The sequence below is a fragment of the Bos mutus genome, chromosome 19, assembly GCF_027580195.1.
Source record: "Bos mutus isolate GX-2022 chromosome 19, NWIPB_WYAK_1.1, whole genome shotgun sequence".
In the NCBI taxonomy this organism is placed as follows: Eukaryota; Metazoa; Chordata; class Mammalia; order Artiodactyla; family Bovidae; genus Bos; species Bos mutus.
In genome coordinates, this window is record NC_091635.1 from 24,513,418 (window position 1) to 24,539,412 (window position 25,995).

The 25,995-nt window shown below is 42.8% G+C and overlaps 1 protein-coding gene across 2 annotated transcripts in view; it reads left to right on the forward strand.

Moving 5' to 3' along the window:
• Positions 1–25,779, forward strand: part of TTLL6 (tubulin tyrosine ligase like 6) — a 37,824-nt gene extending 12,045 nt beyond the window's left edge. For both annotated transcript variants that reach the window (XM_005890358.2, XM_070388801.1), the window contains 7 exons: positions 217–392; positions 1,683–1,871; positions 2,671–2,848; positions 3,791–4,072; positions 16,564–16,933; positions 17,417–17,685; positions 24,440–25,779. In XM_005890358.2, the coding sequence (XP_005890420.2) occupies positions 217–392; positions 1,683–1,871; positions 2,671–2,848; positions 3,791–4,072; positions 16,564–16,933; positions 17,417–17,685 (1,464 nt within the window). In that variant the 3' untranslated portion in view covers positions 24,440–25,779. The remainder of the gene's footprint in view (positions 1–216; positions 393–1,682; positions 1,872–2,670; positions 2,849–3,790; positions 4,073–16,563; positions 16,934–17,416; positions 17,686–24,439) is intronic.
• The last annotated feature ends 216 nt before the right edge of the window (positions 25,780–25,995 follow it).

Sequence of the window (25,995 nt, forward strand, 5' to 3'; positions counted from 1 at the left end):
TTCAGGACTGAAATAAAGCTAGTTACACTGCAGGGGGTTCTGCTCCTTCCTTTTTTCACCGGGGCTCCAGTCCAGACCCTCTTTCCCTCTCTCTTCCACTCATTGTGGTAGCCAGGGCCCCTAGGTGGGCTCGGGTGGCTCTGTGGAGGGGGCACTTAGCTTTACCCCCTGCTTGCATGCTGCCCAGCCTCCCCAGCTGCCGTCTTGTCCTCACAGGTAAACCACTCTCCAAGCTTCTCCACTGACTCCTGGTTGGATAAAGAGGTAAAGGATAGTCTGCTGTACGACACTCTGGTCCTGATCAACCTGAGAAGCTGTGACAAAAAGAAGGTCTTGGAGGAGGAGAGACAGCGGGGGCAGTTCCTACAGCAGTGTCGTTCTCGGGAGACCAGGTACAGTCATGGGTCAGTTCTAACAAATGATAATCCTGTTTGGAACATTAGTTTCCATTTGCAGGATGTGGCAGGTTAAACAGTTTTTCCTGTGGTTATTCCTTTGTTCCTAAAAATAGATTTATTTATAGACATAAGTACATGTGATGAATATAATTTGTTAATATCATATGAAGAGATCCAGGGATTACCGATACAAAAAAGTAAAACCATTTGTCATTACAAAAAGGAACATTCATCTGTTCTCCCCTTGTCACTGAGTTGTGGGGGACACCTCATCCCTGCTGCATAGCATTTGCTTTCATTCTATAACAGAGGCCTTCGTCCGCAGAGCGAAAAGGAAATCTCAGAGCCCGTCAAGGACTTGGCTTTGCTGCTTTTCAGATCTCACAGTGGCCCCTGCCCTCCCCACAAGCCTGACCCTTCGGAACTGAACTTCTGGAACCAGGCCATGGCATCAGGCCATCTCTGTTTGGATGGCACTGTGTTTCTCAGAGCACGTTCATGTCCACTGTCTTCCCTGTAAGGAGGGGGCGGGTAGGTGGTAGCATGGGGGATTGTATGTCCTGCTTTTGGAGCTAAGAAGACCAAGACTCTGGAAGGGGAGCTGCCTGTATAGGTCACCTCGCTGGCAAGTGTCAGGTCTGGACACAGAGCCTGATAGGTGTGCGCTGTCTGGCATTCCAGGATGCCTTCCACTGAACTCTTGGAGAAGGAGGCAGCATCATCTAAGGAGCATCCCCTGAATCAGTCTCCTCGTCATGACTTGGCCCTGGATGGCTCAGGGGCTCCTGGTTTCCCTACTATCAAAAGGGCTTATTGATCCTCCGGCCTGACCTCTACCTCCTGGGGGGCTGTGAGGGGGAATGAGATCATCAGCTCTCATAAAATCTCATCAGGCTTATCCACGAAGCCCTCAAGTTTAGCCGGTTCTCCAGAGGAGAGTAGCGGGGACTGTGATTGGAAAGGTAACAGTCTACCTCCCGTCAGAAGCTAAGCCAAGAGGGAAATGGGCTTTACCTGTGATGGGAGAGAATTTGGTGAGCTGTCAGGAAGACTGTTCTAACCAGCTGTTAGTGCACTATGACACCAGCTGTCCCAGGAGGGCTAGAATCTCCTTTCAGGAAACGTTCATGTATTCATTTACTTAGGAAACGCTGGTTGAACACTCTTGCGTGCAAAGCCTTGGTCTCACCCTAGATGACATCCATGTCCTTGGAAAGGCCATGTCCTTTCCAAGCTTGGTCCCAAGAAAACCTAACTGCAGCCCTGTGTTCTGCTTCCCAACAGGAAAGAGGAAGTCAAGGGCTTTCAGGCCGTGCGTGTAGAGAAAACTGAGAAGTATGAAAAGGAAAACTGTGGAGGGTTCCGCCTGATTTATCCCAGTGTGAATTCGGAGAAGTATGAGAAGTTTTTCCAGGACAACAACTCCCTCTTCCAGAATACAGTTACCTCCAGGGCTCGGGAGGTCTATGCCCGGTAGGAAGGCTCCTGGGGTGAGGGTGGCTGGGTGTTGGGGGAAGAGGAGATAATGCTTGACCTGTGGTGTGACCTTGGGGCAGCCATGAAGTTGCTTTAGTCTCACAAGGACCAGGAATCATAAGGTTCCTTGGTGTGGGATGTTGGTAAGTGGATATGAAGCTGTTTCTACAAACTCACCCCTAAGACAGCCACCCCAACCCCACTCCCAGAAAGCCCAACCCCTCAGAACTACTTCCTAGATTCATTCAGGTATCAGATTTAAGGACCAGAAGGGACTCATCCCATCCAGTCCAATGCCTACCCACCATCCATTTCATGGAGTGGAAAAAGGATCATCCAGCAAATAATGACAGAAGAAGCTCTAGAAGCCCTGTCCCCTGAGTCCTGTGACTGAGTTATTTCCATCACGTCTTTGACCAGAGAGGCCCAGCATATGAAGGGTTTGGATGTGGGAGCCCCTGATTTTATCCTCCTACCCAGACCCTCTCCCTAGCACTTGTCAGTTGTGTGATCTGGCATACTGGGAAGGGAGGAGGGAGATGGGGTGGTACAGTAGGGTGCTGCCCCCACCACATCTCTCCCTGGGCTAATCCCAGACGGGAAGTGGTGTGGTTGGAGGAAGGACTATCTCCTCCATCTCTTGCTTTGGAACTCTCAATCATTTGGACACACTGGGGCAGGGAAGATGGAGCACTGCCCCTCCTTGCCCAGTCTTGTCTGCCCCTCAAGAAGTATGTCCATAATATTCATAGCCCATCCCTAACCTGCGTGATACTCACTGTTCCTCACTGGGCAGGCAGCTGATCCAGGAGCTGAGACTGAAACAAGAGAAAAAATCCTTCCAAATGAAACAGAAGAGGGTAGACATGCAGGGGGAATCAGCAGGCGAGCAAGCGAGAGGCAAGAGCTGGCAGAGCTTGCGACAGAAACGACAGCAGAAATGCAAGACTACCACCAGCCAGACCTCCAAACAAGTAAACGTGGATGGGAGGGGAACGCGCATGCCCAGCACACTTCCCCGGCTGGGGCCAGTTTTCCAGGGGGGGATGCTGAGAAGACCCCTACTGAGAGCTCAGAAACACTGAAGGAATGGAGGCTGCATGGAGGGCTGGGGCCCAGGAGGGGGGCCTGGAAGTCACAAGGAGCCCCGCGGCCTTCAGAGGATCCCTCCATCCAGGCAGAGAGGACTCGCGCTGTTCTGTCCTTCTCCCTGCAGTAGGAGTAAAAGCAGCTGGGAGGCTGAGGACCAGCCCCATGTGGGAGTGGGCTCTAGGACTACCCTACTCATGGTCCCCAACTCCAGTTTAGGTTGGAATGCCCCCTTCCTGCAGGCCAGGGGCACAACTGAGAGAGGAGGCTACAGGGAAGAACTTCTGGGGGCAGGGCCTCAGAACACTACATGGAGGGCAGAACACAGCTGGTCCTTCCAGCCTGCTCTCTGCTCCAAGTATGGACTGGCCTCCAGGCTGGAGCCAGCTGTCCAGTTGTCCCGTGATCTCAGTCTCTGGAACCCCCTTCTTGGCCTAGCTCTCTCTTCTTGCTCAGTGGAAAGATTCAGTTGACTTTTCAGTCTCTCTCCTCCTTCTTAAAGACTTACCTGAAGTGACAGGATTAGAGGGGTTTTTTTGGAATAATTTTTTTAGGGTCATAGACCCTCTGAGAATCTGATAAAAGCTATGGAATCTCTTTCCATAAGTAACTGCAGTTTTAAGTGGTTCAAAGGCCCCATGAAGCCATCCATGAGCCCTCTAGGGGTGTCCTTGAACCCTAGGTTAAGAGCCCTGGATTAGAGAGACTGATTCAGATTGCTTTCCTCTACTCCTGATCTCCTTTGCACCTACCGTTGGGTGCAGATGATCTGGAAGTGGACAGAGCTTGGTTCCCATGGGCTCTATGTTTGGTTTCCTTCTTCCCAGTATCTCCAGCCATTGATATTGGTGTCCGGTACACCTGACTTGCTCTCGAGTGTCAGACACACAGAGAAAAATGAAGCAGATGGCAGCCTTGACCAGGAGGCCCCCAAAGAGGAGGCTGATCCAGCACTCTGTAAGCCTTCATCTTCAAGGCCTTACAGCTCTGTACCTGACCTGAGGAATTCAAGCCTTCTCAGCTGCTCCAGGCCAGAGCTCAGTAAACCCATCTCCAAAATGAAGGAAGCCAAGTCTACCTCTGCAGTGAACACGATCACCAGCACTGTGGTAAGTAGAGCAGTCTGCCTCCCCTGAGGACTGAGCTGGGGTGGGGTGGGGTAGTGGTGGGAGTCTTGCCTTCTGGTCCATTCTCCGCCCCTGACTTACTATGGCCCTTTGAGTAAGCTGCCTTCCCTTCTCAGGCCTCGATTTCCCCACTTGTGAAGTCCAAGTTGTGGAACGACACTCCTGCTAGGAGTCTAGGCCTATGGTATAGGGCTTTTAGAAAGGATGCATGCCCTCTTTGGGGCAGGTTACCATCTGTTGTATTAGTTTCTGTAGGGCTGCTGTAACAAATTACTGTAAACTTAGTGGCTTGAAACACAAATCTCTTATCTCACAAATCTATTCTTCAGATCAGAAGCTAAAGATCTGAAAACAAGGTGTTGACAGGGTCATGCTCCCCTCTCTAGGGAGGATCCTTGCTTGCTTCTTGCTAGATTCTGGTGGCTGCTGTCCAATCTCTGCCTCTGTCATCACATGGACTTCTTCCTTGTGCTTCTCCTCTGTGTTGACTGGTATAAGGATACCAGTCATTGGATTTAGGGCTTACCGTTATCCACAATGAGCTTATTTTTAACTTGAGATCTGCAAAGATCCTATTTCCGAGTAAGGTCACATTCTGAGGTTGTGGGTGTACATAAATTTTAGGGAGCTGTTGAACCCAGTATACCACCTCAACAACATTTCCATTTGAAACAATGGAGTTTCAAACTCCATTGATGTATGGACACCTTTTGATGGAAAGAAACCTCTTTCAGATTCCAATTGTAAACAAATTATTTTTTTAATATATACAAGCATAAGATCAGATATAAAGCCTTTATACCTATAACTCTTGAAGTGAAGTGAAAGTTGCTCAGTCATGTCCTACTCTTTGCCACCCCATGGACCATTCAGTCCATGGAATTCTCTAGGCCAGAGTACTGGAGTGGGCAGCCATTTCCTTCTTCAGGGGATCTTCCCAACCCAGGGATCGAACCCACATCTCTCGAATTGCAGGTGGATTCTTTATCATCTGAGCCATCAGAGAAGCCCACCTATAGCTCTTGCTCCATGCTAAGTTGTTGCAGTCGTTTCCAAATCTTTGCGACCCCATGGATTGTAGCCCACCAGGCTCCTCTATCCATGGGATTTCCCAGGCAAGAGTACTGGAGTGGGTTGCCTTTTCCTCCTCCAGGGGATCTTCCTGACCTAGGGAAGACCCAGTGTCTCCTGTGTCTCCTGCATTGGCAGGCAGGTTCTTTACCACTGAGCCACCAGGGAAACTTATAACTCTTACACAGCTACAAAACAAAACAAAGCACTTCCTGGTGGTCCAGTGGTTGAGGATCTGCCTGCCAAAGCAGGGGACATGGGTTCAATCCCTGATCCAAGAAGATCCCACAGGCTTCAGGGCAGCTAAGCCCGTGCAGCACAGCTGTTGAGCTCATGCTCTAGAGCCTGTGAGCTGCAACTGCTAAAGCCCGCACACTCTAGGACCCATGCTTTGCAGCAAGAGAAGCCTACACACCACAAAGAAGAGAAGCACCCGTTCCCTGGAACTAGAGAAAGCTTGCGCTCAGCACCAAAGACCCAGTCTGGCCAAAAACTAATTAATTAAAAAACAAAGCAAACAGCACCAATAAAATGGGCACAAAATATTAACTTCCCATGACAGTTGATTTTCTATTTTTTGTAGAAACCAAGTTGCCACATAAATGTGGTACTGAGAGTCCTAACACAGGTTCTTTTAGGCCAACCACGAGCTATGTGGTGACTCTACTGGAAAATCTTCAGCACTGTTGGGCCTTCACTTGGTCCAAGTGCAGTATAAAGCAGTGCAGTGTTTTTCAAATTTCTAACCAGAGCCCATAATAGAAATTCATTTTATTTCATAGTCCATCAAATATACATACCTACAACTGGAGAAGAGTTTAAAACAGTGCTTAGCCATGCTGCATATAGTGAGTGACTCAGTCTTTTCTTTTAAAAATACCACTTACAACTCCCTAAATTAATTTCATGACCTAGTGGTAGGCTTGCAACCCATAGTTTGATAAACATCTTAAAGAGAGTTTGCTTCAAAGCTTTATCCCCTTGGATTTCACAATGATTTCTTGGATATGACACCAAAAGTACAAGCAGCAAACCCACACATAGATAAGTGGGACTACATCAGACTTAAATAATCAACAAAATAAAAAGACAACCTTGGAATGGGAGAAACTCTTTTCAGATTGTATATCTGATAGAGATTAATATCCAGAATATATAAAGAACTCTTACAACACACAGCAACAACAAAACCAAACAACCTGATTAAAAAATGGGCAAAGGCTGGGACTTCCCCGGTGGTCCACTGGTTAGGACTCTATGTTTTCACTGCGGAGGGCACAGGCTCAGTCCCTGGCCAGGAATTAAGATCCTGCCAGCCATGTGATTCAGCCAAAGGAAAGAAAAAAAGTGGGGTGGGGAAGGAAAGGTTTAAATAGACATTTCTCCGAAATGAAATTAGCCAGCCACAAAAACAAGAAAACAAATACTGCATGCTTCCACCTATATGAGGTATCTCGAGTAGTCAAACTCTTAGAAACAAAAACTAGAGTGGTGGTTGCCAGTGGCTGCTGGGTGGGGCGAAAAAAGGATGTTTAATGGGTACAGAATTTCAGTTTTGCAAATTAAAAAGATTCTAGAGATCTGTTGCCCAACAATGTGCATATGGTTAAAACTACTGTACTATACACTTAAAAATGGTTATGATGGTAAATTTTATGTTATATGAGGGTTTTTTTACTATAATAATAAAGAGTAAGGAGTATACTTTGGGAATCCGGCTGCCTCTGTTGGGTTCTTGGGGTCTCAATTTTATTATATACATGACTTCCATCTAGTCAGTCTAGTCTCCCTAAGCCTTAGTTTCCTCACCTAAAAAATGGAATTTTCATCATAGTACCTACCAATGGATTACTATGAGGATTAAATGAAAGGATCCACAAAAATGCTTCGAGTGGTATTCAACACACAGGAGTCAGTAAGCATTAGCTATTATTTTAATGTTACTGCTACTTCTTAAGACCCACCCCCTTGCGTATGTGTGTGTTTTGCATAAACCCAAGAATTAAAGCAGTACTTTAACCTAAGACTTAAAGCAGTACTACTTAACTCTGATGAAATTACAAAATAAGGCAGCTAGCAAAAATTCACTTTTTTTCTTTTTTTGGATTTCATGTTGATTTGAGCAAAATCATTGGCTCAGGATGTTGTACTATACTTGGTTCATTCAAAGCCTTTGCTTGTTTGGTTTATTTACTTGTCACTTTGTCCCTATGCTCATCTCCATTCACCTAGCCACCATCTTTTGTTTATATGTTTCCTTGTAAAGAAGAGATTTTTTAAAATGCAAGCATTTAAAATTTGTTTAAATGTGACTGGGTTATTTATCTCATTCTATGTCCTATTTTTATTCTTATTGAGCTCTACTTTTTCTTTTCTTTTTTAAGATTAATTTTACATGCATTAAAATGCTAAGTTTTAGCTGAACAGTTCTGACAAATAAATACACCCGTGTGATCCATATCCCTGTCATGATATAGAACTTTCTGATATTTCCCCAAAGTTCCCTCTGGCCTTTCCCAGGCAATTAACCTTTGCTCCCTGCATCCCTCCCCAAGGCAGCCTCTATCCTGACTCTTTTTTTCATTAGTTTTGCCTATTTTAGAATTTTGTGTAAATGGAATAATATAGTATATATTATTTTGAGTGTGACTCCTTTAATTCAGTATTATATCTGTGAGATTGATTCATGTTGTTGGAGACATCAGTACGTTGTTCTTCTTTGTTGCTGAATTGTGTTCCATTGTACAAATACACGGCAGTGTGTTCCTCATTCTCCTGTTGATGGACATGTGGGTTGTCCCTAGTTTTTATTCTTTTATTGCTATTGTGATTAAAGGTCTTATGATATAAGTCTTTTGCGGACGTAGTTTTCTTTTCTCTTGGATAGCTACTTACGAGAAGGATTGTTAGGTCAAAGGGTAGATCTATGTATAACTTTATAAGAACACCAAAGCCTTTAGTTAAAGTGATTATAATAGCTTTTGTACATTTCAGCCAACAATGGATGAAGGTACTGATTGCTCCATGTTTGTTACCATTTGGTGCTGTCTTTTAAACTTTAGCCACTCTAATGGCTACGTTGTGATTTCTTATTTCAGTTTTAATTTGATGATTAACCATGTCAAGCACTTCATCAAGTATGTTTCTTTCATGAATGTTTCTTTATGAGGAGTTTGTTCAAGTTTTTGCCTTTCTCCTTTTTAAGAAATGGGATTTAAAAAAAAAAATATTTGTTTATTTGTTGCATTCGGTCTTAGCTGTGGCACAGGGGATCCTCATTGCAGCATGTGGGATCTTAGTTCCCTGACGAGGGATCAAACCCACGTGGTGGATTCTTAACCACTGGACCACCAGGGAAGTCCCAGATTTAAAAAAAAAAAAATTTTAACACCAAAAACATCTTGTACTGGGGTGCAGCCAGTTAACAATGTTGTAATGCTTTCAGGTGAACAAGTGAAGGGACTCAGCCATGCATATACATGGTAGCCATTCTCCCCCAAGCCCCCTCCCATCCAGGCTGGCACATAACGTTGAGCACAGTTCCATGTGCTAAACAACAGGTTTTTGTTGGCTATCCACTTTAAATATAGAAGTTTGTACATGACCTTCCCAAAGTCCTTAACGATCCCTTCCCCCTGGCAACCATGAGTTCCTTTTCTAAGTCTGTGAGTCTCTTTCGGTTTTGTAAGTAAGTTCATTGGTATCATTTCTTTTTTGATTCCACATATAAGGGATGTCATATGATAATTTCACCTCTCCTTGTCTGACTTACTTCACTCAGTATGACACTCTCTGGGTCCATGCATGTTGCTGCAAATGGCCTTATTTCATGCTTTTTAATGGCTGGATAATATTCCATTGTATAAATATATATACACCACATCTTCTTTATCCATTCCTCTGTTGATGGACATTTCGGCTGTTTCCATGTCTTGGCCATTGTAAACACTGCAGTTCTACAGTGAATGCTGGGGTGCCTGTATCTTTTCGGGCCATGTTTTTCTCTGGGAATATATACAAAGAAATGGGATTTTTTGTTTTGCTGTTGTGTTGTAGGAACTCTATATATTCTGGAAACCTACCTATTCTTTTTCTTAATAGTGTTTTTTGATTAGTGAAAAAGCAATTTCGATGAAGCTTATGAATTTTTCTTTAATGGTTATTGCTTTCTGTGTCCTGTTGAAGAAGTTTTCATGCACTCCCGTGTCAGAGATATTTCCCTAGTTTTTTTCTGAAAGCTTTATGGTTTTAGCTTTGTGTATAGGTCCATGATCCAACTCAAATTAACTTTTGAGTGTGCTAGGTGATGGGCAGTAGGGTTTTATCCCCTTAGGCACATCTAGTTACAAGACTTTACTGAAGGACTTTCCTTTCTCACTGAATTGCTTAGGTGCCTTATAAGTTCTATTAAAGTTTTATTTTGTTGTTGTTGTTGATGCCATAGGATTTTTATCAAACAATTATGTCATCTTCAAATAAAGACAGTTTTACTTCTTTATTTTCAATCTTCATACCTTTTATTTCTTTTTCTTGCCTTATTGCCTGTCTGGGATTTCTAGCACAGTGTTGAATAGGAGAGGAGAGAGTAGACATCCCTGCCTTGTTTCCAATCTTAAAGGGGAAACATTCAGTCTTTTATCATTAAGAATGGCATTTTTTGTAGTTTTTGACAATGTTCTTTACCAGCTTGAAGAAGTTCACTTCTATTCCTAGTTTGCTGAGAGTTGTTTTAAATCATGAATGGATATTGAATTTTGTCAAGTGCTTTTTTGGTACCAATTGATAGAAGTTTTTCTACTTACATTGTTAATATGGTATATAACATTGATTAATTTTTTATCTTGAGCCAATCTTTTATTCCTGGAATATAAAACCCTTTTGCCAGGTTGTATTGTTCTTTTTACAGATTGCTGCATTCAATTTGCTAACGTTTTGTTGAGGATTTTTGTCAGTGTTCGTCAGGGATGTTGGAATATAGTTTGTTTCTTTTGTCTGTTAGCTCCATAAAATAAATTGGGAAGTGTTTTCTCCTCTTCTGGAGGAGATTGTGTAGAATTGTCATTATTTCTTATTTAAGTATTCAGTTAGAGTTCTCCAGTGAAATGATCTCAAGCGGGTGATTTCTTTTTTTGTAATATTTTAAACTATAATTAAATGTCTTTAATAGTTATGTATTCCATTTTGAGTGAGTTTTGGTGGTTTGTGGTTTTTAAGATATTGGTCCATTTTATCTAAGTTATTGGATTTATATGTGAAGAGTTGTTTATAGTAGTTTCCTATTATCCTTTTAATGTCTGCAGAGTTTGTAGTGATACATTCTTTCATTCCTGATAGTGGTAATTTGTTTATTCTTTCACTTTTTTTCCCCTTGGTCAGTGTCACTAAGAGTTTATCAATGTATTATTTTCAAAGAGCTGAGTTTTGTTTCCATGAATTTTTTTATTTTCTATTATTTTCCAATTATTTTCTATTATTATTTCCCATTTCCTATTATTTTATGATTTTTTAATTTCATTGACTTTTGTCACTAATACTTAGGTTCTGTTTGCTTTGGATTATTTTTGCTTTTTTAATTTCTTAAGGGGGACATTTAGAATGTTGAATAAGACCTTCTTTCCTAATATACACATTTCATGCTATAAATTTCTTTCTAAGAACACCTTTAACTAGATACCATGAATTTTGATCTATTTTCATTTTCATTTAGTCCAAAATGTTTTCTAATTTCACTTGAGATTGTCTTTATGACCCTTGGGTTATTTAGAAATGTGGATTGTTTTTTAATTTTTAAAATTTTATTTATTTTTGTGTTTTTTTATTGAACTATATTTGCTATATAATATTATATAAATTATAGATATACAATATAATGATTCATAATTTTTAAAGGTTACACTCCATTTATTGTTATTATAAAATATTGTCTCAATTCCCCATTTGTACAATATATCCTTGTAGTTTATTTTGTACCTAATAGTTTGTACCTCTGACTCCCCTATCCCCTCCCCACTTCCCTGTCCCCACTAGTAACCACTGGTTTATTCTCTATATGTGAGTCTGCTTCTTTATTCTTATATTTGCTAGTTTGTTGTATTTTTTAGATTCTACATGTAAGTGATATCATACAGTGTTTGTCTTTCTCTGTCTGCCTTATTTCATTTAGCATAATGTCCTCCAAGTCCATCCATGTTACTGCAAATGGCAAAATTTGGTCCTTTTTATGGCTAAGGAACGTTCTTTTGTGTGTGTGTGTGTGTGTGGTTATACGACATCTTTATCTATTTTTCTGTTGCTGGACACTTAAGTTGCTTTCATATCTTGGCAATTTAGAAATGTGTTAACTTTCAGTTGTTTGGGGGTTTTCCTGTTATTGATTTCTAATTTAATTCCATATCATCAGAGAACACACTTTATGTGATTTCAGTTCTTTAAAATTTGTTAGAGTTTATGTTATGACCCGGAACATGGTTTCTTTTGGAGAATGTTTCATGTGCACTTCAAAAGAGTATCTGTTTTGCTGCTATTGGGCAGTGGGTCAATTAGGTTTATTTGGTTGCTGATGTTGTTCATTTCTTCTATATTCTTACTAAATTTCTGTATACTAGTTCTGTTAATCACTGAATTCTATTCAGTACTGGAATCCACCTCAGGACTTTCATCATGGATATGGGGGCAAAGAGAGTAGAGAAAAGAAAAAAAGAAGAGCCACAACTAAAAGGTTCTGTTAGGGCTTTCTCTGTCTAAGGAATTACTTAGCTGGCTAAGGAATGTTCCTTAGCCATAAATAGGACAAAATTTTGCCATTTGCAGCAACATGGATGGACCTGGACATTATACTAAGTCAGAGAAAGACAAATACTGGATGATATCACTTATATGTAGAATCTAAAAAAATACGACAAAATAGTGAATATTCCCCAGTACCCACTTTTGAATTTTGAGTTGCTTTGAGTTCAAGTCAGGGCATACTGAAGGAAAAAACAGTAAACTTCTCTGGTGGCTCAGATGGTAAAGAATCCACCTGCAATGTGGGAGACCTGGGTTTGATCTCTGGGTTGGGAAGATCCCATGAAAGAGGGCATGGGCATGGCCACCCACTGCAGTATTCTTGCCTGGAGAATCCCCATGAACAGAGGAGCCTGGCAGGCTACAGTCCATGAGGTCTCAAAGAGTGGAACACGACAGAGCGACTAAGCACAGCACTGCCGACTTGCTGGTGCTTTGAATTCTCATCTTCCTTAAATCTTCCTCAATCTGCTTGCTACTATTTACTTTTCAGAATTGTCAGATAACTATTCTATGCATGCGTTCTTTGCAGGTTTTATAGGAATAGCCTATGGGAGAGATAGATGCAATATGCTTAATTCATCTTAGCTAGAATCAGAACCAAACTACTGTCCCTTCTGGTTGTTTTAAATTTTCTTATCTCTTTGATCTCTGCATGATGCATCCAGATATCTCCTTTTTCATGGATGATAAAAGCATTTATATTTCCTCTTTATTTATTTTGATCTTAGTATGAGATTATTCATTTTATTAAAGAACCAATTTTAGGCTTTGTTAATTTTCTCTACAGTTTGCTTTCTATTTATTTTCTATTGCTATTGCTTTTCCAGAGAAGGCAATGGCACCCCACTCCAGTACTCTTGCCTGGAAAATCCCATGGATGGAGGAGCCTGATGGGCTTCAGTCCATGGAGTTGCTAAGAGTCGGACACAACTGAGCAACTTCACTTTCACTTTTCACTTGCATGCACTGGAGAAGGAAATGGCAACCCACTCCAGTGTTCTTGCCTGGAGAATCCCAGGGAAGTGGAAGCCTGGTGGGCTGCTGTCTATGGGGTGGCACAGAGTTGGACATGACTGACGTGATTTAGCAGATTGCTTTTCTAGTGTTGTTGTTCGTTGTTTCATTGCTAAGTCGTGTCTGACTCTTTTGTAACTCCATAGACTGTAACCCACCAGGCACCTCTGTCCATGGGATTTCCCAGGCAAAAAATTGGAGTGGGTTGCCATTTCCTTCTCCTGGTGATCTTTCTGACACAGGGATTAAACCTGCATCTCCTGCTTGACAGGAGGATTCTTTACCACTGGGCCACCTGGGAAGACCAGTGTTTTCTTTATTATTTCCCTTTTTTCTCTTAGCTTTTAGTTTAATTCTATCACCATTTTCTAGTTTCTTAAAGTAGAAAGTTAGATTATTTACTGTAAGCCTTTCTTCCTATCTAATGTAAGTGTTTAGCACTATAAATTTCCCTATAAATACCAGATTATCTTCATAACATAAATTTTGATATGTTGCATTTTTATCATTGTTTGAAATATTTTTCTGATTTCCTTGTGATTTCATTTTTGTTCCATGGGTGATCTAGAAGTATATTGTTTAATTTTCTAATATTTAAGAGTTTTCTAGTACTCTTGCCTGGAAAATCCCATGGACGGAGGAGCCTGGTAGGCTTTAGTCCATTGGGTCACTAAGAGTCGGACACGACTGAGCGACTTCACTTTGACTTTTCAGTTTCATGCATTGGAGAAGGAAATGGCAACCCACTCCAGTGTTCTTGCCTGGAGAATCCCAGGGACGGTGGAGCCTGGTGGGCTGCCGTCTATGGGGTCGCACAGAGTCGGACACGACTGAAGCGACTTAGCAGCAGCAGCAGCAGATATCTTATTGCTATTCAGTCAGTTCAGTCACTTAGTCATGTCTGACTCTTTGTGACCCCATGGACTGCAGCATGCCAGGCTTCCCTGTCCATCACCTACTCCCTGAGTTTGCTCAAACTCATGTCCATTGAGTCGGTGATGCCATCCTTACCATCTTATCCTCTGTCGTCCCCTTCTCCCACTCCTGCCTTCAGTCTTTCCCAGCATCAGCGTCTTTGCATCACTTCTTTGCATCAGGTGGCCGAAGTATTGGAGTTTCAGCTTCAGCATCAGTCCTTCCAATGAATATTCATTGACTGGTTTGACCTCCTTGCAGTCCAAGGAACTCTCAAGAGTCTTGTCCAACACCACAGTTCAAAAGCATCAATTCTTCAGTGCTCAGCTTTCTTTATAGTCCAACTCTCACAGCCATGCGTGACTACTGGAAAAATCATAGCTTTAACTAGACGGACCTTTGTTGACAAAGTAATGTCTCTGCTTTTTAATACACTGTCTAGGTTGGTCATAGCTTTTCTTCCAAGGAGCAGGCATCTTTTAATTTCATGGCTGCAGTCACCATCTGCAGTGATTTTGGAGCCTAAGAAAATAAAGTCTGTTACTTTCCATTGTTTCCCCATCTATTTGCCATGAAGTGATGGGACCGGATGCCATGATCTTAGTTTTTTGAATGCTGAGTTTTTTTAATTTATTTTTTATTGAAGGATAATTGCTTTATGAATGTTGTTTTAAGCCAACTTTTTCATTCTCCTCTTTCACTTTCATCAGGAGGCTCTTTAGTTCTTCTCTTTCTGCCATAAGGGTGGTATCATCTGCATATCTGAGGTTATTGATATTTCTCCTGGAAATCTTGATTCCACTTGTGCTTCATCCAGTCCGGCATTTCTCATGATGTACTCTGCATGTAAGTTAAATAAGCACGGTGACAATATACAGCCTTCATGTACTCCTTTCCCAATTTGGAACCAGTCCATTGTTCCATGTCCGATTCTAACTGTTGCTTCTTGACTTGCATACAGATTTCTGAGGAGGCAGGTCAAGTGGTCTGGTATTCCTGTCTCTCCACACAGTCAAAGGCTTTGGCATAGTCAATAAAGCAGAAGTAGATGTTTTTCTGGAATTCTCTTGCTTTTTCTATGATCCAACAGATGTTGACAATTTGATTTCTGGTTCTTCTACCTTTTCTAAATCCAGCTTGAACATCTGGAAGTTCACGGTTCACATACTATTAAAGCCTGGCTTGGAGAATTTTGAACATTACTTTGCTAGCATGTGAGATGTGTGCAAATAACATTCTTTGGCATTGCCTTTCTTTGGGATTGGAATGAAAACCAACCTTTTCCAGTCCTGTGGCTTATTGCTATTAATTTCTGATTTGATTCCTTTGTGGTTTGTACAATGCTTTGATAAAGTTTCAGTGTCTTAAAATTTATCATCTTATTTTACAGCCCAGCAATACCTTGATGAATATTCCATGGGCACTTGAAAAGAATGTGTATTCTGCAGTTGCTGAGTATAGTGTTATATATATCAATTCAATCACCCTGGTTGATAGGGTCACTCAGATTTTCCATATCCAGACTAATTTGATTTCTGCTTTTTATATCGATTGCTTAGAGATGGATTTTAAAATCTCAACCCCAATTATGGACTTATTTCTAAATATTTATTTATACCTCATATAAAGAGAATCATACAATAATTGTACTTTGTGTCTGGTTTATTTCACTTTGGAGCTTCTTTGGTGGCTCAGACAGTAAAGAAATCTGCCCGCAATGCAGAATATCCAGGTTCGAAGCCTGGGTCAGGAAGATCCCCTGGAGAAGGGAATGGCAACCCACTCAAGTACTCTTGCCTGGAGAATCCCATGGAAAGAGGAGCCTGGTGGGCTATTGTCCATGGGGTTGCAAAGAGTCAGATATGACTGAGTGACTAACACTTTAACTTTATTTCACTTAGCATAATCTGTTCAGAGTTCATTTATGTTGTAGCATATATCAGAATGTACTTCCTTTTGAGGATGGTAATAATATTCCACTGTGCCTATACCACATTTTGTTTATCCATTCATTTGTTGGTGGACATTTGGGCTGTATCCACCTGTTGCCTATTGTGAATAATGTTGCTGGGAACATTGGTGTACATACTTTTTTAAAAGGAGCAATCTTATAACTTATTTAGCATCTATAGCTAGGAGCTGAATTGCTGGGTCAACAAGGTATTTGTAATCTTATTTATTTATTTTTGACTGCACTGTGTCTTTGTTGCTGCATGCAGGTTTTCTGTAGTGGTGAGCAAGGGCTACTCTTCATTGCAGTGTACGGGTTGTAATCTTATCTTACTTATCTTTCTAGATGGTTCACCAGAGTGTCTGGACCAACCTACATTCTCATCAGCAGTGCATGAGCGTCCCTGTAGCTCCCTTGCATTCCACCAACACTGATATCCAGCTTTCTATTTTTTGCCAGTTTAATAGTTGTGAAATAATACCTATTTCTCTGATTACTAGTCTCCAGTGTTTAAAGTCTCTCACATTTAAAGACCTCCAGAGGAAGCTCTGTGGACATTCCCCACCATCTTCCGCCTTAGTGTTTAACCAATTCATGGTTAGAAACTGTTCTAACCAAAATCTTCCTTATTGCTCATGAATGCAGCTCTTCATCTGTTTGTTTTAATTAAAAAGGGCATAGGAAGGAGCCCTTTGCTTTTCATAATCTCATTTTGGGCCATTTTCTCTTCCAGCCTCTAACTTCAGTAGAAGCCTTCCCAGAATCCACCACCCAGGTCTCAGACACCCCTGAATGTCTGCTGAATGTGACTATGACAGCCAGCTCTGAGTGTAGCAGCCCAAAGATGGACAGGGTGGCCTCCTTTAAATGCAAGCCACAGCAGGTGCCTTGGTACCTCATCCCAGAAAAAGTATCAAACGGTTTTCTGCCTACAAAATCCCAGAGCTTCTCGTGGAGTCCGAACCCAAGCTGGACTTTGCTAAAGAATGGCCTGAAGAAGCAGCATCCTATGTCAGAGCTGTTCACCAAGGTTCAACTGAGAGAGAAGCTGTCTTTGTTCCCAGCTCACTACAACCCAAAGCTGGTGCTGAGTGACCAGTCACGTGAGTGTCAGTGTGTTTGAAGATGTGCCAAGAGCATAGGGGATGAAGAAACCAACAGGACCAGCCTAATCTTGGGGAGTGCCCCATCTGAGGGGGGCTGAAACCCCTGCCTTCAGGGAGATCCCAGTCTGATAGTGGAGACATAGTCTTTGTACTTAGGGAGTCTCTAGCCTTAATGGGAAAGCAAAAAAAAAAAAAAAGTGATAAAAATAGAATGCTATGTCTAAGTACCCTTTTCAGTCTTTTCTGGTTCTTATTCAAATGAAGCCCTTTCAGCTGAGCCTGTACAAGTTTGGGGTGTTAAGTCTGGAAAAAAAAAAAAGGGAAGAGAAACTGTTTGGAAGAAAGGCGCAGTGGCTGATTCTAATTAAGGAGCTTCAGCCAGTTTTAAGCAGGAGACCCTAGTGGGAGGTGGCCTTCGCCAGGAATTTGTGCTGAGTCCAGCAGCACAGATTGATGATGCCAATGACTTTGCCTTTCCAGAAAACCCCTCCCTGCTCCGGGAGTCCTACTTTCGCAGCCGAAGCTCTGGTGAGAAGAGGCAGCTGGATGTGCCCTCCTTCCTCTTCTTACAGAATTCTCACAGCCATGATGTTTCCCTGAAAGACCTGCTGGTGGTTGCCACTCCAGCCCGACTGGACCCAAGGCCTGGCAGAAGCCATACAGGTGCTTTGAAAGACCTGTGTATGCAGGATCAGGAAGCATACAGTCACTACCTGATCTCTGGCCAAAGAGGATGTGAGAGGAACTAGGTAGGCCCACTTATATTCCCTTCATGTGTCTACAGCATTGGCAGGCACTCTTACATATATTTCTGGAATGTTGGGTAGGTAGGTGGGCAGATAGATTCATAAAGACACGCAGGTAAGTAGACAGTTAAGACTCACCTCAGGGCTTCCCTGCTGGCTCAGTGGTAAAGAATCCGCCTATCAATGCAGGAGACATGGGTTCAGTCCCTGGTCCGGGAAGATCCATGTGCTGCGGGGCAACAAAGCCCGTCCACCACAGCTGCTGAGCCTCTGCTCTGGAGCTTGGGAGCCACAGCTACTGAAGCCCTGCCTACAGACTGTATTCTGCAAGAAGAGAACCCACCATGATGAGAAGCCTGCACACCGAAATGAAGAGTAGCCACTGCTTGCCCCAACTAAAGAAAGCCTGTACACAGCAACGGAAACCTAACACAGTCCAAAATAAATAAATATGTTTTAAAAAAAGACTCACCACATTCAAAATGTGACCCCCTTGCAGTGTATCGATGTGTTTCTACTATGACCGATCTGGCCCCGCTGCTTTAAGTACACTTTGCCTTGTTTTCCACTTCTGGCTGAAACTGAGACAGTCACTAATGCCGGCCCTGGAAGTAGAACCGTGTTAACCATGAAAAGGTGATCTCCATATCTTTTGTCTTCTGCCAGCCTAGCCTACTTAGGTCCAGGGCACTTGACCTGAGAGCTGACCCTGTAAGGCGTGTACTAAGGGGACAGAACAACAGGACACTGGTGCCTGAGATCTGGAAACAAAGATCCTTAAGCTTTTACTTATTTACTTATTTATGGCTATACTGGGTTTTCATTCCTGTGCACAGGCTTTCTCTAGTTGCACTGAGCCGGGGCTACTTTTCTTCACAGTGTGAAGGCTTCTCATTGTGGTGGCTTCTGTTGTGGAGCACCAGCTCTAGGCCCAGGGACTCCAGTAGTTGCTGCACATGGACTCTAGAGCACAGGCTAAGTAGTTGTGTTATGGCGCACGTACACGTGGAATCTTGTCCTGGACCAGGGATTGAACCTATGTCCCCTCTGTTGGCAGGCAGATGCTTAACTACTGGACAACCAGGAAAGTTCAAAGACCCTTAAGCTTTAATTCCACTGTGTAAAAGCACCAAAGAGATGGCAAGGGAGCCCTCTGTCAGAGCATTAGTGCTTCTGAAGGAGGGTGATATGTGAAAATTTAGAGCTCTACAAGATAGCATTGCCTATGGTGGAGGGTTAGAACTGGACATGAAACAACAGACTGGTTCCAAATAGGGAAAGGAGTACGTCAAGGCTGTATACTGTCACTCTGCTTATTTAACTTATATACAGAGTACATCTTGAGAAACGCTGGGCTGGATGAAGCACAAGCTGGAATCAAAATTGCCAGGAGAAATATTAATAACTTCAGATATGCAGATGACACCACTCTTATGGCAGAAAGAGAAGAACAACTAAAGAGTCTCCTGATGAAAGTGAAAGAGGAGAGTGAAAAAGTTGGCTTAAAGCTCAACATTCAGAAAACTAAGATCATGGCATCCGGTCCCATCACTTCATGGCAAATAGATGGGGAAACAGTGGAAACAGTGACAGACTTTATTTTCTTGGGCTCCAAAATCACTGCAGATGGTGACTGCAGCCATGAAATTAAAAGACACTTGCTCCTTGGAAGGAAAGTTATGACCAAACTAGACAGCATTTTAAAAAGCAGAGACATTATTTGCTAACAAAGGTCCATCTAGTCAAAGCTTTTTTTCCAGTAGTCACATGTGGATGTGAGAGTTGGACTATAAAGAAAGCTGAGCGCGGAAGAATTAATGCTTTTGAACTCTGGTGTTGGAGAAGATTCTTGAGAGTTCTTGGGACTGCAAGGAGATCCAACCAGTCCATCCTAAAGGAAATCAGTCCTGAATATTCATTGGAAGGACTGATGCTGAAGCCGAAATTCCAATACTTTGGCCACCTCATGAGAAGAACTGACTCATTGGAAAAGACCCTGATGCTGGGAAAGATTGAAGGCAGGAGGAGAAGGGGACAACAGAGAATGAGATGGTTGGATGGCATCACCAACTCAATGGACATGGGTTTGGGTGGACTCCGGAAGTTGGTGATGGACAGAGAGGCCTGGCATACTGCAGTCCATGGGGTCGCAAAGAGTCAGACACGACTGAGTAACTGAACTGAACTGAACTGATGGTGGAGGGATTTATACTGCTTGACTGCCTATAGGAGATAAATTTTAATCATCTCATTCACTTCTGCCACCTAAAACAGACTGACCGGACAGTCTGACCTGACCCCCTTGTGACCTATAGTTCACACTGCAGAAGGGCTGACGAGTGAATATCAGCCCATATGCATCACTTTGGATGCTCATAAAAATGCATATTCCAAGGCCTGCTCCTGGAAGTTCTGAATCAGTAGGTCCTACTGAGGGGTTCAGGAATCTGCATTTTAAGAAGTTCCACTATGTGTTCTGATGGTCCTCTCACCACCCTCAAAGGAAAAAAATGGCCTAGTGTTTCCCAAACTTCCATGATGATATGAATTGTGTGGGGGCCCTTGTTAAGCCTGTAGTTTCCAAGGCCACACCTCTGGAAATCCTGACATGAGATTTGGGACAGGTCACTGGGAATTTGCCTTTTGAAGACATCTCTCTAGTGTGGAAATGAAAACTATCCTGTATGTAGACCCAGGCCTGGGCAGAGGAAACTGTGATGACCACCCTGACCTGTGGACCTGTTATAGGAACAAAACTCCTCAGTCCTGATGGGGCTCAAACCCACCCCCACTGTCTCTGGCTCATAATTTTCTAGAATTTTAAGTTATTTATGCTCCTACTTTTAAAGGGAAGGATAGGGGACTTCCCTGGTAATCCCTGGTGGTCCAGTGGTTAAGAATCCACCTTGTGATGCAGGGGACACGGGTTCAACCCCTGATAGGGGGACTACGATCCCATATGCCTTGGAGCAACTGCACTTGTGTGCCGCAACCAAGATCTGATGCAGCCAAGTAAATAAATATTTTTTAAAGTGAGGTGGATGATATGTGGTTGGAGGGGAGGGGGGTTAGTCGCTGAGTTGTGTCTGACTCACTATGACCCCCATGGACTGTAGCCTGCAAGGCCCCTCTGTCCATGGGATTTCCCAGGCAAGAATACTAGAGTGGGTTGCCATTTACTTCTCCAAGGGATCTTCCTGACCCAGGGATCAAACCTGGGTCTCCTTGCATTGCAGTTAGATTCTTTACCAACTGAACCACTAGGAAGCCTGGGGCATGAAAACATATGCAATATGAGTGTTAAAATAAAGTTATAATGATCAGAAGCCACACTGAGAAAGGGAGAAATAATTATATTGAAAGGGTATGATTAAGTGCTTCCTAAAATGACAATTGAATTTGGCTCTGGATCTCTTAGCAGAAAAAATAACATCACATCCTGTTTTGGACTTTTTTGTCTCCCTAATCAGAGACTCCCGAGGACACAGACTATGTCTGCACCGTCACACTGGGGTTTCCCTGAAGGCAGGGTCTTCATCCTCCTACCCCAACCCCGGAGAGGGCACTCCCCAAGATTAGGGCTGGTTCTGTGGGTTTCTTCATCCCCTAAGCTCTTGGCTACTTCTACATCTACTTCTGCTTCACTGACTATACTAAAGTCTTTGTGTGGATCACAACAAACTGTGGAAAATTCTTAAAGAGTTAGGAATGCCAGGCCACCTTACCTGCCTCCTCAGAAACCTGTATGCAGGTCAAGAAGCAACAGTTAGAATCGGACATGGAACAGTGGACTGGTTCAAAATTGGGAAAGGAATATGTCAAGGTTGTATATTGTCACTCTGCTTATTAACTTATATGCAGAGTACATGATGCGAAATGCTGGGCTGGATGAAGCACAAGCTGGAATCAAGTTTGCCAGGAGAAATATCAATAGCCTCAGATATGCAGATGACACCACTCTTATGGCAGAAAGTGAAGAGGAACTAAAGAGCCTCTTGATGAAGGTGAAAGAGGAGAGTGAAAAAGCTGGCTTAACATTCAGAAAACTAAGATCATGGCATCCAGTCCCATCACTTCATGGCAAATAGATGGGGAAACAATGGAAACAGTGACAGACGTTATTTTCTTGGGCTCCAAAATGACTGCAGATGGTGATTGCAGCCATGAAATTAAAAGATGCTTGCTCCTTAGGAGAAAAGCTATGACCAACCTAGACAGTGCATTAAAAAGCAGAGTCATTACTTTGCCGACAAAGGTCAGTCTAGTCAAAGCTATGGTTTTCCCAGTAGTCATGTATGGATGTGAGAGTTGGACCGTAAAGAAGGCTGAGTGCTGAAGAATTGATGCTTTTGGACTGTGGTGTTCAAGAAGACTTGAAAGTCCCATGGACTGCAAGGCAATCAAACCAGTTAATCCTAAAGGAAATCAGTCCTGAGTATTCATTGGAAGGATTGATACTGAAGCTCCAATACTTTGGCCACCTGATGTGAAAAACTGACTCATTGGAAAAGACCCTGATGCTGGGAAAGACTGAAGGCAGGAGGAGAAGGGGATGACAGAGGATGTGATGGTTGGATGGCATCACCAACTCAATGACCATGAGTTTGAGCAAGCTCTGGGAGATGGTGAGGACAGGAGAGCCTGGCGTGCTGCAGTTCATTGGGTCACAAAGAGTGGGACATGACTGAGTGACTGAACAACAGCAACCTCTTGGCACATCTCTGTACACACTGGCACTCATGTAACTAGTCTGGGAACAAAGATAGCTTCTCTCTCAGTTGAACCTTGGTGAACAGCTATGACGTGGGATGCTGCTTCTTCAGGCCATTCTTTAGCAAAGTCCAGCTTGGATTTGGACTCCATGAGAAGCTCTGGGATTTGTAGGCAGAGAAGGTTTTGATATTTTCTCCTAAATGAGTAAAGATAAATTTACTCATCTAGTAAACAGGTGATTTTTTTTTTTTTTTTTTTTTTCATTAGGGCGGCAGGAGGAGGTGGAGGAGGACTCCGGGCGCTCCGCTCTCGGGAGATCCACCCTCCTCCTGGCCGCTCTGCAGCAGCTGCCCTAAACAGGTGATTCTTTAGGGGTGATTCTTTTCACTGCCTCTGATTTCTAAGAGCAGTTTGTCATGTGGTCACTTGCCATTATGGACTTTTTCTACCATAGTAGACGATGGCTGAAGGTACTGGCATGTTTTCTGATGAATATGAATGATGGTAAAATTTACTCTTTTTTTTTGGTAATGTACTCTATAGGCACTAGCACTCTCTCTGTGTATATATATATAATTTAATTTCAATCATAATTGTGAAGTTTAGAAAAGAAAAAACTGAGGCTCAAAGAGCATAAGGTTTAACATTCAGGAGGTTCCACAGCTTTCAGTGGTGAAGGGTTTGAGTCAGATGTTTCTGATTCCGAATCCTCAAGCTCTACAACCACTCTTTCTTTCAAGTGGTATTTTTAATATTAGTCTTCAGTTAGAGCTAAGGGAATGATAAATGGCTCTTTAGTGAAGGTATCTCTGTAGGAAGCAGTGGTGGCCACGGCCAAGCAGGGCATTCCAGGGTATTGTGTGGAGTCACCAGATCTCAGAGCTTATCCTCTGCTTTTAGGTCAAGTAATGGCTTCTCAAAATTCCCAGCTGATCAGACTGCAAGGAACTGACACATACAAGGCAAACTGGGAAAAGTCTAATTATATGCAGCAGAATGCCTGTCAACGAGTTGGTTTACAAATGGAGCAGGATGGGTATGAGAATAGGGCTTCTGCATAATGCTTGAATTAGAGAAGGAAAGCGCAGAGCAGATGTTCAGACTACAGATCATGAACTTTCTCTGTAGGTATAATAACAATACCTTCCACACATCACGTTTACCTACTGTCTCTCATGTAAGCCTCAGGTCAATGCTGTGAGGTTGGCAAGACAGAATTATTCCCTTATCCTCAATTTGCAGAGGAAGAGAATCAAGGTTTGGGAACATTAACTGATTTGCCCAATGTCACACAGTGGTGGGTTTCGGTGTTTCTTCCTCTTTACCAATCCGCCATGAACTTAGATCCCATCCTGACTCATGTGAGGAAGGGAGCCCTGACAAATTCCTCCATTTTTCTGCTTAAATCTCTATAACCTCATCATCCTTCCTTGGGATCCACTTTCGCAGTGAGGCCACTGAGGTCAGGGCTTCAGATCTGCTAACAGTTGAGCTTTAGGGGATAAATAGTCCCTTTTGTAGCACTTAAGGATGATTTAAAGCTTGCTAATGCAGGGTGCTTGGCAACCTCCTCGATAAATGTAGCTACAGTGATGATGGTGGTAACGATACTGTGCTGATGGTGTTGAGCCCAACACAGACTGGACACTTGTTTGGGGTGTATTAAAAGTTTTGCCTACAGTATCTCAATCCTCAAAGCAACTCTTTGTGGTAAGTACCACTGTTATTCTCTTTTTTCAAATGAGGAAACCAAGGTTTAGAGAACTTAACTTGCCCAAGGGCACACAGATACTGGGAGCTAAGTTTGTGCTCTTAACAAGTACCACTTGTTGTCTCTGGACCAGCCAGGTTAGCAGCTCTTAAATGATCCTTGTCAAATGTTTGGGGCTATGATAAGGATTCAGGAATATGAATGTTGTGTAGGTAATGGATGTGAATCACCACAAGATAGGAATGGTGATGATGAAAGTTAATTGACTTAAATATTCTAGAAGCCATTTTAAAGAAAAATCTAAGAAAAAAATCTTTTTTTTTTTCTTTCTAGAGTCAGACTGGATTTCTGCCATTTCTTCCTCTTACTCCCAGGAAATGATTTGTCTCTTCCTACAGTGTCTACGATGCCTGCAGAAGCAACTGAAAGTTTTATTTCCTCATCTAGAGAGCCTGGTCTTATGACTACCTCCCTTTAGCACTACGGAAGCTAACAGCCTTGCTTTTTGTCCCGCCCCCCAGTTAGCTTACAGTCCTGGAGAACCACGACTTCCGGGAGTTATGGGTGCTGCCCCAGGACACGTTCTAGCTGCCCCACCAGTGGCGTTCTTATGGGTCCCTCACACAGCACTGCCATCCAGGACACTCCCAAGGATAGAGCAACATGAAGGGAGGAGTGTTGCAAGGAAGGACTCCCCATTTCCAGAAGTCCAGAGCCCTCAGGGCACCACCAGGTCAGTGTCAGTGGTCTTCAACTCCAGAGAGAAAAGACAAAGAGCTAGGGCTTGATGGAGAACTCTGAGCCCCGAGTAAGGGAATCAGGACAGCTGTAGCTTCATCAGGTAAAGACCAGACCTCCTCCTACACCAGCAGCTCTGTGCCCAAGTATCTTCCGGCTGCCTTCCCTACCATCCTAACTCAAATTGCCTTTTCTGATGCCACCATCACTATTAGGCTGCCATAGGTCATAGTCTGGCCCAGAGAAAAGGTGTAAGACTTGCTGAAATGGGACTTCCTAGAAGCTCTGTATCTTTCCCTTTTTCTCCCTAGTCACCAACCCCAGCCAGTCAAGGTTCCTGAGTTGATAAAATGGAAGTCTCTTAAGGTGAAGTCAGAATTATTTGTCTTCCTAAGGGACAATTTGGTGCCAGCACTTTTGAACCTAACGACAGGGTCACCTTCATGGTCGTGCAGTCTATGCAGTCACACAGGGCTCCACGCTAGGAAGGCCTTGCATCTGGTTTAATGCTGTTACCATCTTGAAATTCTGAATAATTTGTGAACAAGGAGTCTTGTATTTTCATTTTTGCATTGGGCCCACCAAATTAAGTAGCTGATCCTGCCTAGAGGCTGTAATGGCTCTGGGTTGTCCAAAGGCAAAATATTATTAAGAGTAGGATGCTTTCCTAGCCCCACCTCCTCCTGCTTGTTCAGCCATGGAGCTATGCAGAGCAATTGTCTGCTGAATGCTTATGGGGGACAAAAAATGCTCGTGGCAGTCCTTGCCCCCATGGAGTGTGCGGTGGGGTAAGACGGGTCCCCGGATAACTAGTCGGATTTAAGTTCCACTAAAGAAGAGCATTGGTGGATGAGAAGGAAATGCCCTCACACCCAGTTGCGAAGATTAAGTCTGCTTCATTAGAAGAGGTGATATTTGAGGTGACGGAAAAAGATAAATGGATTTTTTAATTAAAAATTTTAATGTAAAAAATTTCACATTGCAGTGATGATTTATTTGCCTTTGTATGAAATTTTGTATAAAAATTTAGGTTCAAAATGCCTTTCCTTCAAAAAAATTTTTTAATTGAAATACAATTGACAAACAATATTATATCAGTTTCAGGTATACAGCATAGTGGTTCAACATTTACACACATTGTGAATTGATCA